The 15,907-nt window shown below is 40.3% G+C and overlaps 1 protein-coding gene across 1 annotated transcript in view; it reads right to left on the reverse strand.

The window, feature by feature from the left end:
- The window catches only part of LGR5 (leucine rich repeat containing G protein-coupled receptor 5), a 149,670-nt gene extending 134,143 nt beyond the window's left edge, over positions 1-15,527 (reverse strand). The window contains exon 1 of the mRNA XM_033221267.1: positions 14,958-15,527. Within this exon, the coding sequence (XP_033077158.1) occupies positions 14,958-15,169 (212 nt within the window). The 5' untranslated portion in view covers positions 15,170-15,527. The remainder of the gene's footprint in view (positions 1-14,957) is intronic.
- Positions 15,528-15,907: the final 380 nt, after the last annotated feature.

Consider the following 15,907-nt stretch of genomic DNA (forward strand, 5'->3'; position numbering starts at 1 on the left):
CAGTTTCCAGGAGTATTCCAGTTGCTTTATCCTGTAGGTTAGATATATATTTTGAGATTTTGAGGGTATTTCCACAATGAGTGTTTTTTTTTTTTCTTGTTCCTTCGTGTATATGCACAGATGTGGCCGTGGGGTGTGTGTGTGTGTGTGTGCGCATGTGGCCGTGGGGTGTGTGTGTGTGTGTGTGCGCAGGTGTGTGTGTGCCTTGTGGATATCTCGAAGGATTGTACTCTACCCACGGGGTGAGCCAGCTCCACAGTGGAGCCAGTAGCCAAGCTCTGTGCTATGCTTGGCAGGTTGTCCTCTTGCCTTACTCTTCCCTCTGTCTTGCACTTCACCTCTCCTTTGAGTTCCTTTGGGTATTGTTTTATTTCTTTCTAATTTGCCACAGTCTCATCTCCTCTGGGCTGCCACTTTCCTCCTATCCTCTCCTCTCCACTTGAAGGATTTCCCTTTGAGAGAGATGTTCTGACTCTTCATTGAAAATTGTTTGACTTTTGCTGCCTTCTGCTTCCCTTGGTTTGGTGATTATGCTGTTTGATAAAGGTGGGCTGACAGAGTCTACTTCTCCAATCTGTACTGCTGGATGATATGTAGTAGATGTCTGACGATTTCTTCCATGTTGGATTTAGAGTGGTGAAATAAATGAGCTTCCTGGTTTATTAATTCAGTAGGCACTCGGGAATTCCAGAATCATCTTTCTACATGTAGTAAGATATAAGGAGATTTCCCTTGGTTTTTTCAGAACTCCTCTCTTGATTTCATCAGTTATGGAAAAAGTCAGCTTTCCCCTTTTGCAGAAGGGTACAGGACATCTGCAGGGACAGTAATACAGGCTCATCCAATAGGATTAAAAGACTCTCTGCTCCAAGAACTGCTCACCTATCTCTCTTCTCCCCTGAGGATCACTGGGCCTAATTCCAGAGGCTTCCTGCTTGAAACACAAGTCCAAGTGGTACTTTGACCCCCTATTTAACTTTGAATCCCCTCTCCTACACAAATTCACATCATTGATACCTATTATTCTCAGGGAATGATATTAGCCTCATCACCATCACTGACTGAAAGATCCTTCCCGCAATTATGTTGAACCAACTGCTTTTTTGTCAAAGATGAGTACTGAAGTTCCTCATGAAAATTACATTATTTTGAATGTATTTTCAGGTAGACACAAGCCCATTCCTTAAATCAGTGTTGTTCTTAAAGTAGAACTATTTTTTCAGTTAATATAAAAAAAAAAAAGAAACATTTTTGTTGTGTTGAAATCTTGGGTTTTCCTGAATGTATTTTTGGCTCTGAAGGAAGGTTGAATTCCCAACCTTCTCTCAGTCCCCTCAAATCCATCATCTCTTGCCTGCCACTGTAGCAAATCAACGGCTGATACTGGAGCTTCTAAGAGCAGAAGAAGCTAGCAAGCTGAATTTTTCTTTCACAGTCAGGAAAAGTCATGAGGGTGGATGAGATTAAAAAAAAAAAAAAAGAAAGAAAGAAAAGAAAAGAAAAGAAAAGGATAAAAGCACTTCAAGCCCAGGACTACAAATTCTGAGTCATTCATTAAATTGTATCTGAAGAGTAGAGTCCTAACATTGTGCCATCAGCCTACTCTCTGTGACAAAGTGTTCACTCAGCCCTCAGCTATCCTGGAGATTTGTGCAGTGTCTTCAAAATGCTACACACTCATGTGCAAATATGAAACTTCATTTAAAACACATAATCTTTTGTCTATTTGATACCAAGGATCAGAAACAAAAGTTAGAATTTTTTTTTTTTTTTTGAGACGGAGTCTCGCTCTGCCACCCAGGCTGGAGTGCAGTGGCCGGATCCGCCTCCCTGGTTTATGCCATTCTCCTGCCTCAGCCTCCCGAATACCTGGGACTACAGGCGCCCGCCACCTTGCCCGGCTAGTTTTTTTTTTTTTTTTGGTATTTTTTAGTAGAGACGGGGTTTCACCGTGTTAGCCAGGATGGTCTCGATCTCCTGACCTCGTGATCATCCCGTCTCGGCCTCCCAAAGTGCTGGGATTATAGGCTTGAACCACCACGCCCGACCAGAATATTTTTATTTATAACAGTTGCTAGGTGATGCCAAATTCATTTGAAGATGCCCCTTCTTTCTCCTCTAGTTCTTTACCTAGTAGGTGCCTTTCTGCTGTTCTTTTCTTGTTTTTAACATTAAGAAATCTTGTTTAATAAAAATTACATTTACTCTTTTCAACATTCAGGACAATTAATTTAGCTAAATGAGGGAATAACTGTAAGAGATAGCATGGTATACTTGAAAAGCATGGGTTTACTGTGATAGTAACTGTACCATCATCAACAGAAATAATTGCACCTAACATTTAATGCATCCTACACAAGTGAGGTGCCATGTAAAGTGCTTTAGGTGCATTATCTCACCAGTCTTCACAACAACTTAGTCAGGTAGATGTCATTATTATTGCCATCTTACAAATGAGAAAACTGAGGCATTGAGTAACTTGTCAAGGTCACTGAAGATAAGGCTGCGATAGTCATCAAGAAATGTTCTCATTTCTAACATCAAGAGATGTTCTTATATTGATAGTAATAACTATTTTACTGTTTGTTATGAGGGTCAAATGAGGAACTACGGGTAAAAGCATCAACAGCACTTTTTGAATTTTTTTCCCTCTGTCTTGGGATATTCCAAACAATCAGTCTGCCAAATTTAGAGGAAAGAATCTCTCTGTCATCACATTATAAGATTATATCAGAAATTATATCAAGTAGTCTCACTCGTTGCACATTTGGTGGCTAGAAAATGGCATCTTATGTCTTAGGCATGTGGACAGTTTTTTACATAGAGTTTAGGGGAACAGAAGAGTACCCTCCAGAGAGAAAACTGTGCTGACTGTCCTTTAAGTGTGCCTGGGCTATGTGCCCCTTTGAAGTTGCCCAGATGCAGACATGCATGGACACCAGGTGTTTTAAAATGTAGGTGTTAATATTATTCAGGTGTGATGAGGCCAACAGATCAGGAGATGACTGCCATTGAAAAGGGAGTTTGTTACTCACAGTTCCCAAGAGGAGAGGACTCACCATTCCATGCAGAGCCACACAGGAAAGCTCTGGGCTCAGTCTGGAGATAGAAGGAGCAGAAGAAAAGCATGGGCAGGTCCTTTATTGTGGTTTCCATGGGAAGGAATGGACAAGGCAGGGTAAGCAGGTTTAGGATCAGCTAGTTGAATAATTTCAGTGTGCTGTGGGGTGTAGGAGCTATCTCAATTTATTGAAATCTGAGCTTGGGGTGAGTAGACCAGGAGAATATTGACCTAGAGTGTAAGAGCCCTGAAAGAGCCTGGGAAAGGGAGTGGTTGGGGGTGGGGTGTGGCCTTTGGATTGGTTGGTTTGCATATGAAAGGTGCACTCCAGAGAAAATCATTTGCTATCTCCAGGAATTACTTAGCCCTAGGAGGGGTAGTCTCTCTAGGAGCAGCAAGGCTCCAAGATGTCAAAGCACCATAAAATAGAGAATATGAAAAACATGATAAATATACAAGAATTCTGTGTTCTGATCCAATTTTCAAGGGGTATATAGTCCAATACTGGAAACAGACAAGTAGATGAAATATTGTGATCAAGTGTGCTGAGCACTATGATCAAAATGGGCTCAGAATGATGTGGGAGCATCAAAGACAAGTTTCTAAAATGTGGGGTTACAGAAAGCTTCCCAGAGGAGGTGACATTTGAGCTGAGTATGGGAAGACTAACAGAGGTTAGCAAAAGAAGAAAGGCAATCCCAGCAGAGGGCAACACATGTGAACACCTGGAGGCACGAAATAGGGAAATTGTAAGATGCAGTTTGAAATGGCTGGAGAGAAGAGAGTTTGGGGTGTTAAATTCAGACTAAAGCTACCCCTTTACATAGTCTAAGGTTGGCCTAAAGGTTTCTTCGTACATAGTAAGCTGCAACCTAACTGGATGTGAAAACAGACTGTAACCTGCTCTTGACCCAAGCACCGAGTTTTGTTCAGTCAAAGATGGCTAACTATTCAAACTCTGTTCAAATAAGGCAAACACCAAGCTGTAATCAATCCATCTATTTCTGCACCTCACTTCCATTCACTGTTCTTCACTTTCCCTCTTCTGTCCATAAATCTTCTTCAAACCACATGGCAGCACCAGATTCTCTCTGAACCTATTCTGGTTTGGGGGCTACCCAATTTGTTCTTTGCTCAATTAAACTCTGTTAAGTTTAATTTGTCTAAGGTTTTTCTTTTAACAGGGAGCTAGTGAGGGGAAATTGGCAGCAGGGGTTGCAGGTTAGGGATGAGAGAAACAAAGTTGACTTTGTGGGCTAAACTGAGGTGTTAAAAGTTATTTTGAAATCACAGGACACCATGGAAGGATTGAATATAGGTAAGACATGACCAGAGGTGCATCTTGAAGAGACTAGCAGGATAGTAGGGAGTGTGTATGTATGTGTTGGGGGTCTATGTAGACCATGACAGGAAACTGCTACAGTTATCCAGGAAAAAAGTGAGTAGACCCTGGACTAGTGCAATTTCACTGCTAGAAGAAAAAGAGAACAGTTACAAGGGACATTAAGGCAACCAAAATTTGATAAAATTAAGGTCATAAATGAAATTTTAATTACAATAATCAGAGATTTAACTACTATGAACAGAGGCTAGACCTGGTGGCTACTGCCTATAATCCCAACACTTTGGAAAGCTGAGGTGGATAATTACTTGAGGCCAGGAGTTTGAGACCAGCCTGGGCAACATAGCCATACTCCCATCTTTACCAAAAAAAGAAAAAAGAAGTAAATGACAACTATGAACAGACATTTGGGGGATTAATTATGCTTAATTATTTTTCAAGCTAAATCTGAGTGTTCCTTTTTGCTTTGCAGATTTTTAGGTGATACGGAGATACTGCATATGTATTTACAATGGACCAAAATAAGATGATACTGTTAAAATTCAGGTACACATCTAGATATGGACATACATAACATGTGTAAACAACAGGATATTTGGCAACATCTGGAAAAAGTAACTGGGAGTTTTTGAGTTCATTCAAGTATCTGACATTGAAATATAAAGGTGACCAAGAAGTAGTACTGGGCTGGAGTTCTCAGGAGCTCTGGAGTGCATTTCTGTCTTTGCTAGCTGTGTGATTTTCAGAATGTCATTAACCCCTTATGAACATAAATTTCATCATCTGTGAAATAAAGACGTTGGATTAGGTAAATTCCAAGGTTCTTTCCATTCTAAATTCCCTGGGTAGCCATGGCTTTTGACTCACTGAAATCCTTTGTAACCCATATAAGTGATTTTAATTCTGTTTATTTGGGCAATTCGGGTAATGCTCTAGCAATCACGATTAAATTTCAGTCTTGCATTGTGTAATGTGATCTTAGATATACAGCTTAGTCATTCTGGTAATTTGTGGATAAAAGATTATCCTTTTAGTTCTTCACAGTAGAACTTACTCTAAATGTAGTTAGGTATTAATTCAAACTCTAAATTAGGTTTATTATAATTAACATAAATCTCCCCAAATTTGCTTTCCTTCACAATATACAATTAATTATATTCTGAGATGTTCCTACAGCTGAGGCAAAGAGGGTTTCAAATTACTATGTACTATGTAGTAGTCATTCAGGACCAGAACATATCTACCTAACACTTATGACTATAAGACTCTGGGGAAGTAGATGTTTTCCTAGAAGGCCAGCAGCTGGAAGGTGGAAGGTGGACACTTGCTGTCAGTTAATCATGCTGCTAAACCTTTTGAGATCTTCAAATAAGATATGCTCACAACATGGGAGAATCTGGTTTAACTAGGATTTCCTTTTGCTACCCGAGCTTGAAGACTCAATAAAAAAAGATCTTGAACTTCCTCCTGTACTATATTGCACTGAGTCCCAGAGAACAACAGCTGCTGAAGAACAGGGACTGTGCATGAGCTAAGATCTTCCACCATAGGAACAGTAATGTAGCTTTTCCAAGTTAAAATCAGAGACCCCAATTTTGGTGACTGGAGTTGATACTTAAATCACAAGGACTCTTCTTTCTAAACTTCCTTTCATCTTCTAGTTTGAAGCCCTTGGTGGGGAAAGTGTCTGAGATAAGGACAAGGCATCCTTTCGGTTCTCTGATACTATCTTGAAGCGAGGGATGGAGAAAGGTAAAGAGAGACACAGGAGAAGTGTATCCCCTGGGAACAGGTGTCTAGTGGAGTCCAGTAACTCACAGTCTCTCAGTTCTGTCAGCACCGTCCCTTGGGTAGCAAATTTCTTCCGTTAGCCCTTCCACCTCTCTTGCCGTTGTTTTTCTAGGCTTTTCTCTATTGTACAGTTAACACTGTAACAATGATAGAGTAGGCCTATTGCCAAATGCAGGCATGTCTGCTAAGGGTCCCTTCAGGACAGAAAGTACAAAGACAAAGAGGAAGATTCTTTATTCTCCATCTTTACTAGAAGACTCCAAATTCACTTTGCAGATTCACTCAACAAATACTGTGAAATAAATGTTTATTGTGAAAACGTCAATATATATACAAAATAGTTCATCAAGGAATATAACATCTATGGAAATATTTATTTGGTTTTCATAATCAAATAATAATCACCACATATGTAAAAAACTGAAAGGTTATATTTTGTGCTGATAGATTTAAAGACCAATTGATTATGTAACGAGTTCCTTCAAGTAAGTGCCTCACGAGAAAATTTATAACCTAAAACCTTCAAGCACCATGTGGTGTTTTGTGCATCGAACCAATAAACTCATTAAAATAACATTGCATAAACCCAAACACAACACATTGAAAGTTCTAACACAGCCCACATTAACCAACCAACTTTAAAATAATATCCTTGTTATGTACTAAGGTTAAAAATTCAGCAAATTCTTTATATTTTTTCCACTTGAGATCATGTGTGGTTTTCTACTTTCCTGAGAAGTACACTTTTGTGGCTTTTTGATCAAAGAAAGGTTATTTTTACAAATCGACATCTTTTGTAGAGGTCTCTGCTCCACTTAATCAAGGTTTCAAGAAAAAATGAGAACAAAAGTATTTACCAGTATTTTAGTGAAACTTAAAAATTCTAAGGTTATTTTCTCAGTGTAGGCTTTGAAAAGAAGGCACGCATGTAAGGTTAGTCACCACAGTTGTGTGTGTGTGTGTGTGTGTGTGTGTGTGTGTGTGAAGGACACAAGGAGGAGGAAGGGGGAAATAAAGGAATTTGGCTGCACATTGAGGAACAGTTTGAAACACTTGGCTTCTAGTTGTGAAAGATGAGCAACACGGAAAAAAGGACGGGCTAACAAGGGACCACTTGAGGAAAGCTTAATCTCGCCTGGCAGGCTGAGGAGGGAGGTCAGCTCCATGCACGCGTTCTCAGCTGGAGTTGGGCTCCCTTTGCCAGGACGATTGTCTTCTGCATTTCAGTTTCTGAACCGAACTGAAGGTGCCTTCAAACAGCCAGTTCCACAGTCTCTCCCTTGTAAAGAGTCGGCCCTCCACGGCTATGCCCTGCCAACGTTTGTATCATTTCTGCCAAACAAGTGCACAAAGGGAATTGTTTCTTGTTGGTGTGTGTATTAGTGTGTGCACGAGACACTTTCTTCCCCCTTGGCCATCACAGTCCTTGTTTGAAGAAAAAGCAAACACTCCTTCTGAAGGCAAGAAGGATAAAACAAGTATGTGGAAAATGTGCATATATAAAAAATAGGACATTTAAAAATTAGAGATTGTTGAATAATTTTAAATTATTAAGTCAGTAAAAAGCTGGAGTATGAGAGTACTATTTTAAAACATTCTAGATACTGTACCCCAAACATATCCTAATTTTTCTAAACATCAGTACTGTTTTTTCTGTTGACTTTGTAATACAATAAATGATTAATGTATATCAGGTTAATAAGCTGAATTAAAGGACTGAGGAAATTAAATGCATAGTTCAGAAAAGGTTTTTCATTGTTTGAAGGAGGGAACTTTCCTATGACTTATCCAGATTTCTAATTGACACATAAGTCTGTATCACTAATTGTCTAATGGTTAAACCATGCATAGTTTAAAAATATGTTGGGGAATTTGATAAAACTTTGAAACAATTTTCTATTCTGAATCAAATGAATAACATTATGATACCTTTGTGACAACAATTTACCTCATTTCATCCATTTTAAAGGTGAATAAAAGCTCAAATAGAATTTGTCTGTTAAGAAAGTTCATGTCCGTCTGAACTGAGAAATAGTTCCAAAGAATGCAGCTACTTCATTTGATATATAGATCTGGTTGTAGGAAAAAAGTTTTATTCTTGCCTAGGTGGTTACTAATCTATTGATCACTCTTCACAATACTCTGGCAGCTACCACAACTTATCTCTGATTTGGAGACAAGAAAAATTGTTTCTGTGGTAGTAAGAAAATGGATATATAAAATGATGTCTACTAAACTTACAATATTGGCCTGAAACTATGTAATGTAATGCTCACATTATTGGAAAATTGAAAACTGCATTTTGCTCTGGAATTCCCTGAAAAAATGTTTCTGGTATTAGGGCTTCATACATTGTGTTCCTGAAAAGAAAAATGGGCTGAAATATTTCAGCACCAGTTAACATGATTACGAGGCATAAGTATAAATTGGAAAGCTGGTTTTCTTGGGTTGCTGTAAATTGGCCCTGAAGATAACTTCAAAGGAAATATAAATATTTTGAGCAATGGAAATACTTGAAATAAGCTTACAGTAAGCTTACCTGTTAAGAGGTACTATTAATCACTCCTAAGTTGTCACAAGTTGCCCCACCACAAGGGGGACACTGACTGAGTAAAGTATGTAGTACCTTTGTGGGGCCTATGACTGAGTAAAGTATTTAGTGCCAGATACTTAGGAAACACAATACAACTATCAGTTATTATGACTATTGCTATTAAAATAATAAAATAATTTATACATGTAAATCTTGGCATGTGTTAAAATAAACAACTCATTGCATCATTTAAACTGAACACAATTCAGCCGTATTTCAAATGGGGCTGGACAATAATTGTGGCCAGCAGCCTTGTGTTGTTTGTACTTGCGGACTAGTAGTTCTCACCTGTCTTTCTCTGACTCCTATTAGCCACTGGGATTTCAGCAGCTGGTTCAGCCAATTCTACTCAATTCAACATTACCGGTATTTACTGAACTCCCTTAAGAACCAGGCGTTGGAATGGGCGCTTGGGATATAAAATGGAAAATGTCCTACCCTGGAGGAGCTCACTGCCAAATAAGAAGAATAAGCCCTGAAGGAGAGAGCCTATCATGAAACCCTGGGGTGTTATTCCATCTGACTTTCAGGAAGTTGTTTATACAGTCAGGAGTTGGTTCCTTTGCGTACTCTCCAAGTAAATCTCAGTGTCTCCAATTCCAGACTTAAACATTAAAAAGAGAAGTAATACTTGAGGGTATACAGAAGCACTTCTGCTTATGAAACATCTTTTAAATAGTTTTCCACTAATGCTAACGCCCTGTTGAAAGCCTTTTAGCATTACCACTAGATATATTATTCCATTTCTTGAAATCAAATGACTAATGTTTTTCTCCCTTCCAATTTCAAGCCAGGCATTCCCACTGGGCTTACTCCATTTAACAGAAAAATGCCACAGATTTTAAGAACGGACCTGCTTCCCACCATATAGCTTATGGAGAACAAAATCTATTTTGAATTATGAGAATTTAACCAAAAATTCCACATTATAGACTGTGAAATGTCTCCTTTTGTCATAGATAGAGATCCACAGGTGAAACTGGGCATGTAGTTGGTTATTTACAATGGTTAAATAAAAGTGTAGATTAAAGCTGACAGATCTGGGAATAAAAGAGTTGTAGTGGGCTAGAACTCATGGGCAGATTTAACAAGTGAAATTCCACCAAGATACATCAAAAATAGCAACAGGACTAGATATTCAGCTCATTTTGCTTTATATGTAATATACCAGTTGTGGCTTTAGTGCCAGTCTGATTCATCTCTCTACTACAAACTGAGACTCTATAAAGGAAAATATTGCAACTGGAGTAAGGAAGTTGAATCTTATAGGAAGGAATTTGTCTTCTCATGAAGACTTCAATTTACTAGAAGTATCTATTGGGGAAGTGTTTACAAGAAAATGTGCCATTTAGCCTTATTCTAAATTTGCGTAATAACTGAACCAAACAAAAACATTACTTCACAAAACTGCTCATTGGACAACCCACTACTGTTTTTCATTTCTATCTTATGGCATGTGATTTAGATTATTCAGAGACATACTTACATTTGTAGCTAAAATGACTTAAATGCATGAATTTGATAGAAGAAATATAAAAAAATGCTTTGCTATAAAATTACAAATATCCTATAATGTCTTTAATTTTGATAGCTTTATTGGGTTGTTTGGTCTGATATTTCTATGCCTTTGACAGATACATATTTTGAAAACTGAAAACAATAAAATAGTTCAGATATAATACTTAACTCTCAGAAATCATAGACCAGTTTTGTGTTTCTGAACTTCTTTAAACACATCCAAGTGTGACTGGTCTATTATCAAAACATGATGTTATTTACACAGGCTATTTCTTGATTCCGACCTTCTAACTCATTTATGATTGCTACCTTTTGTTGCTACATCAGAACTCCTTTACTTTGAGGAAAATGCATAAGGAAGAAAGAAAAAAACTGAAGATCATGTTTATTATATGTAAAAATTCATTCTTGTCACACCAACTCTGCCATGCATATGTTAAATATATTCAGTAAAATATTCATTTTAAATTTATGCTACAAAATTGTTTGAATGAGCTCACTACTTTAAAAAATTACTTAGGCTAATTATCAATTAGTTTTAATAATTCATCCCATAACAAAAACACTATAGAAAAAATCCCCAGGAATCCTAGAGAAAAAGAAAGAACTTCATTAAAATGAAGAAAATTTACTGGCATCATTATGTTTTAAACAATTCTAAAAGTACATTTTAGAGCAAACTGTATAATGTTTGTGATTGATCTAAACGTTAAGGCTGTTATAAGAGTTACTATTTTTGTAATCATTTCTAAAGTACATTTTCTTTTATTTAAGATAAGAAGAGAAGCAGAACTATATTAAATCATTTTCAAAGAAGATTCTAAAAAGGATCTTTCATTTTGAAACTGCATCTTAAATACTTAAAACACATTTATGATATTAAGGTAGAGCCTAATTAATGGTGACTTTTGTTCTGTTCTTATTAACATTAGTTTTACTAGTTATGTGTAAAATTAAATTTTGTTTCAAAGTTACATACGAAAAAGTAACCAAACTACATAATTTTAAAAAAAACTTTTCTCTTGGTTCCTTTGGTTTATATAACATAAATTTGCTTATGGATGAAATGTGAATGCCTTTAAGCAACAGCAAAGAAAACTCAGTTTTCTTTTTAAAATAAAATAGCTGTTCTGGACCAATAAAGAAAAGTATATTTATTATGTTAGGATGTTCATTAGGATTTAGTTTTCTATCTGAATGTCACACTAACTAGATGACAGACACATCAAAGTAGCAGAGAGGAGTTTACTTTTAAGATCCTATTAACAAAAATGTCCACATTTGATTAAAGTAACTTACCTATACTAAGATTAGATGCTAGAACTACTTTATTTAGAACAGATCACAACTGGTAGATAGAGATGTATTAAATGTTGTAAACAACTTTGTCTGCTTTTATATCTCAATCTTGGTGTGTTCCTTATTTTCTCCTAAGTAAACTTTGTTAGCCCCTGTTAGTAAAATCAGAGCCCATAACCACTTGCTGGGGGGCGGGGGGGAGAAGAAATGAAGATCGAGATTTTTCCAGCGTTTCCACTCTGTTCACTGGTCGAGTTAAAGACCTACTGTGCAAGGCAGCTCAGTAAGAAAAGAGAGTCAATATTAATATTTGGACTGGCTTAAAATTTTGCTTTTCTGGGAAAAAAAAAGATGACAAAATGGCACATAAATAATGCTTGCATTCTATGAAGATATGTAGGAAACTTTCTTTATCTGCAAGTCTGACTAGCTGGCTATCAGATTGTGGTAAATGTGTACAGCTACTTGCCAAATGTGTACAGCTGGAACTTGCCATCGTCAATCTGTTTGAAGAAAAGTAAATGCTTGTTCTTTTTTTGAAGGGGATTAGGAGATAACATTTTGACTAAATAAATGATGATAACCTCTTACAAATAATAAAAGATAGGAGTTCTGGCTTTTCACCACATCAGTCTTTGTACACTGCAACTTTCTCATCAAGGATTAATTTCTACTGGGCCCCAGTGGAGTGGAGCTATAACTTCGTGTTCCCTTTCAACATCAAAGGGAAGTTATTCTTTCAAATAAGAAAATCAGTAGAACACATACTCGTTTATTTGAACATGAGTAAATAAAAGTTCCTCTTTTATGTTTTGGCTGCACAAGTGAAGACAGAAATGGTCAGAGAATACTATGTGTAACCAAAACAGGGCATCATCTACTCTTAAGGTCTGCACAGCGTTCCCGTGGTTGTAAAAAACCAAAAAAACCCCCAAACCCTCAACACCTGCTCAAAGGGCATCCCATGGGCCCTGGCATTTTTTAGTATATAAGGACACCAAATTATGAAATCACACATCATAAAGAACACCACATTGGTTATTTACTTCAGGACTGACTTCTATATTCAGCACTCATATTCCCTGAACTGTGTTGCATTAGAAATAAGTATTTAATATTTACTGTATCACTTTTTACAGACACTCTGAGTTTAATATTTCATAGGGCACTGGGAAAATGTCTTCTTAGGCCAGTGTACAGGCTGTCATCAAATAACATGAGAATAATATGGCCCTTAATTTCCTAATAGTATCTTAACTTCAAGAGGTTATCTATAATATAGATAGATGGTTCTATCTATAGATACATAGGGAACATTGGCAGTAGGTGGCAGTAAGTTCTCCTGAGCACATGGAGGACACAGTTAAATGCATTTGAGGTATGTGGGAAATGGTTTAAAGCAGAATTTTATGCCAACTTTTAGTAACGGAAGCCTAACACATGTTTGTTCTTTCAAGTGAGAGAAGAAAGCAATCTGGAACTATTCATAAGCTTATTTTCTGTATTCTTAAACATATTTTATAATGAATGTATGATTTAAATAGTAGGTTAAGTATTTGGGGGTACTGCACACCTCCCTTGCATACAGTCAAACTTCAGCGTGATGGGAAAGAAGAGTTATAGACTGCTAGGCAAAATTGCCAAACTGGTCTCAGAAATTCACTGCACTGGAGAGTGCGGAATCCTTGCAACACTGACTACAGCAGTTAAACCAGAGAGGCTGGGGATGAGTATTCTGCTTTGTAGTAGAGACAGCTGTTCAGGGGGAGGAAATGTGAATTCTGAGAGCTTGATCATTTAGGAGAGCAGATTTCCATTCCTGGAACAATATCACTACCACATGTATGAGTGCAATTGAGGGGAAACCTGGTGGGGAAAATAGTTTTAACACTCTTTCAGGTAAAAAAGAAAAAGCAGTCAAAATAGCTTTACGGTAGACGAGGAGGCCACCTGCCATCTACCAATCCTAAAATCTAGCAGGATGGTACCTTTCTTTAAAGACAATATTAAAGCAAGTGAAAGATTTTTTTTCTTCCTCACTGTCTCCAGAAAAAGAATCACTACCTAGTGGAAAATGTTGTGCAAGCCTCTTCATGTTTCTTCCCTCCAGAAAACAACTAAACAGATGGAAAAACTGGTTCACAAACATCCCAACTCTCCCCTGCCAAGGTACATCAGAGAAGCCGAAAACTGGGATTGCATGGGCTTGGGGTGGGCTCGCTGCAGTGTCTTGAACTAAAACCTAGATGTTTCATCTTGTGGTAAGGAGCACCTGTTTCCCAGAGTGGCCTAGATCCTGGTCTCTGCCGGAAGGAATGAAGCCCCAGATGCTTTGCACGGGGGTAGGGAGAGTGGTCGCCTTGGTCTCCGAGGATAGGGTTCCTCCTGGGTCACCGCGTTCACCCAACCACCTGTTACCTTCGGGCCTGCGTTTTCCACAGACAAAATTATGCAATGAGCCGCTGCCTCAGGGCTTTGGAAGTTGCAGTGGGGGAGAGAAGGGGTGGGAGAATCCCCCAGGGATGATAGAGAGCTTCAGGTCTCCCTTTGGGTGTCGGAGCCGCTGTTTACTAGCCCAACAGCCTTCAGCCCACTTCCCCTTTCCTCCCCCGGGGGAAGAGATGGTTAAAGATTACACAGCAGCCGCGGGTACTTCAAAGGGCGGCGCGGGCAGCCAAAGGTAAAGATAACGTTCTGGCAGCTCTAATCGGGGTTTGTGGTTGCCACATTTTAATCACGCCGTTAAAAAAAGAAAGAAAATAAAAAGAAAGGAGGGAAGGAAGGAAGGAAGAAGGGAGGAAGAAAGAGAGGAAAAGAGGAAAAAAAAGAAAAAGGTTACATCACGTCACCGTGCAAGAGATGTAGACTAAAAACCCTTTGGAGCTGGGCAAGTTGTTTCTCCTTTGGGGAAACTTTCTACAGACCATCTTTTCGTGGAATGCGACTACACGCAGAGAGGCGGTTGGGACGGTAACCAGATGGCAGCCTGCCTTTGGGTACCAGGTTCTGGGTCACAAATGCCCACTCCACACGCAAATGCCTGAATTTGCAGGAATTCACCCAGCGATGTTTCTAGCGCTGGACTGGGAAGCTGCGGCGCAGCAGCGCTTTCCCGGGTTGCACTCGAAGCCATTTCTCTGCGGGCCCAGAAAGTGCCGGCACGCTACTCCCCCAAGACACGTGCATTTCTCTGGGCGCCCTAACAGTCCTGGCCAGGATGCCCTTGACAAACTCGCCCGCCCCCACCCCCACCCCCAGAACAGGCTGGCGCGGAGGAGACTCCAGCCTCGCCTTGGACGAACCTTCCTTCTCCTCTTAGCCTGTCTCCCGGAGTGACGTGGGGAAGCACTTACAGGTAGGAGGTGAAGACGCTGAGGTTGGAAGGCAGCTCTGAGAGCCCCAGGTCGGAGCAATCCACCCTGAGCAACATCCTGCCGTCGGGCTCGCAATGACAGTGTGTGGGGCAGCCCCGCAGCAGCGCACCAGACCTGGGCGAGCTGCTCCCGGCCGCCAGCTGCAGCAGCACAGGCAAGGACAGGAGCACACCGAGCCCGGAGGTGTCCATGGTGCCCGAAGTAGGGGGCCACCAGCCGGACGCGGGCGGAGGGCAGCACCGGACTGCTACGGGCCGTAGCGCGCCTGGCGCAGCTCCGTGGGCTTCTGCAACTCAGCGAGAGTCTGCAGCACCAGACGCAGCGTTCCTGCCCCGCCGGCGTGGGCGGCTAGGAGAAGCACGGCGGGGACTGAGGTGCAGGTTGCAGCCACGCCGGCCTTCGGAGCAGCCCTGGCTGCGGCGACAGTGGCGGTGCGCCTTGCTGCTGCTCGCGGCCTGAGCGGTGTGGAGCAGCATCTCTGCTTGCACGCTCGTTTTTTAAAGCGCTCCAGCCCGAATTGCGCGCCCAGTGACGTCAGCTCAGCCTAGCTTCCCAGGCACCCCCTGCCCGGCCCCACTTTCCCTCCACTTGTCCCCTCCCTCCTTTCCCAAGTCCTGGGCTGGGAGACAGCAGGCAGCGCGCGGTGCTGGCCAGTTCTCGGCGCTCTCACTGAGCCTCCGCGGGGAGGATTCAGCGCTCAGCGCCGCGCGCCCGAATGGGGATCCCCACCCTTACCCCTTCGTGAGTCCTGGAGACCCAGATCTGAGAGTCGAGAGGGACCCGCTTCGAAGAGACCTAAACAGACGCACAAGGACTGGAGGATGCAGCTCGTTTCCCCCGAGCCCGCTTCAAATAATGGATGAGATACTTGGAGTGATTAAACACAACAAAACAAAACAAAAACACAAAAACTAAAATTCGATGCAGAG

This window comes from Trachypithecus francoisi, unplaced genomic scaffold (assembly GCF_009764315.1).
Source record: "Trachypithecus francoisi isolate TF-2019V2 unplaced genomic scaffold, Tfra_2.0 Lachesis_group11, whole genome shotgun sequence".
In the NCBI taxonomy this organism is placed as follows: Eukaryota; Metazoa; Chordata; class Mammalia; order Primates; family Cercopithecidae; genus Trachypithecus; species Trachypithecus francoisi.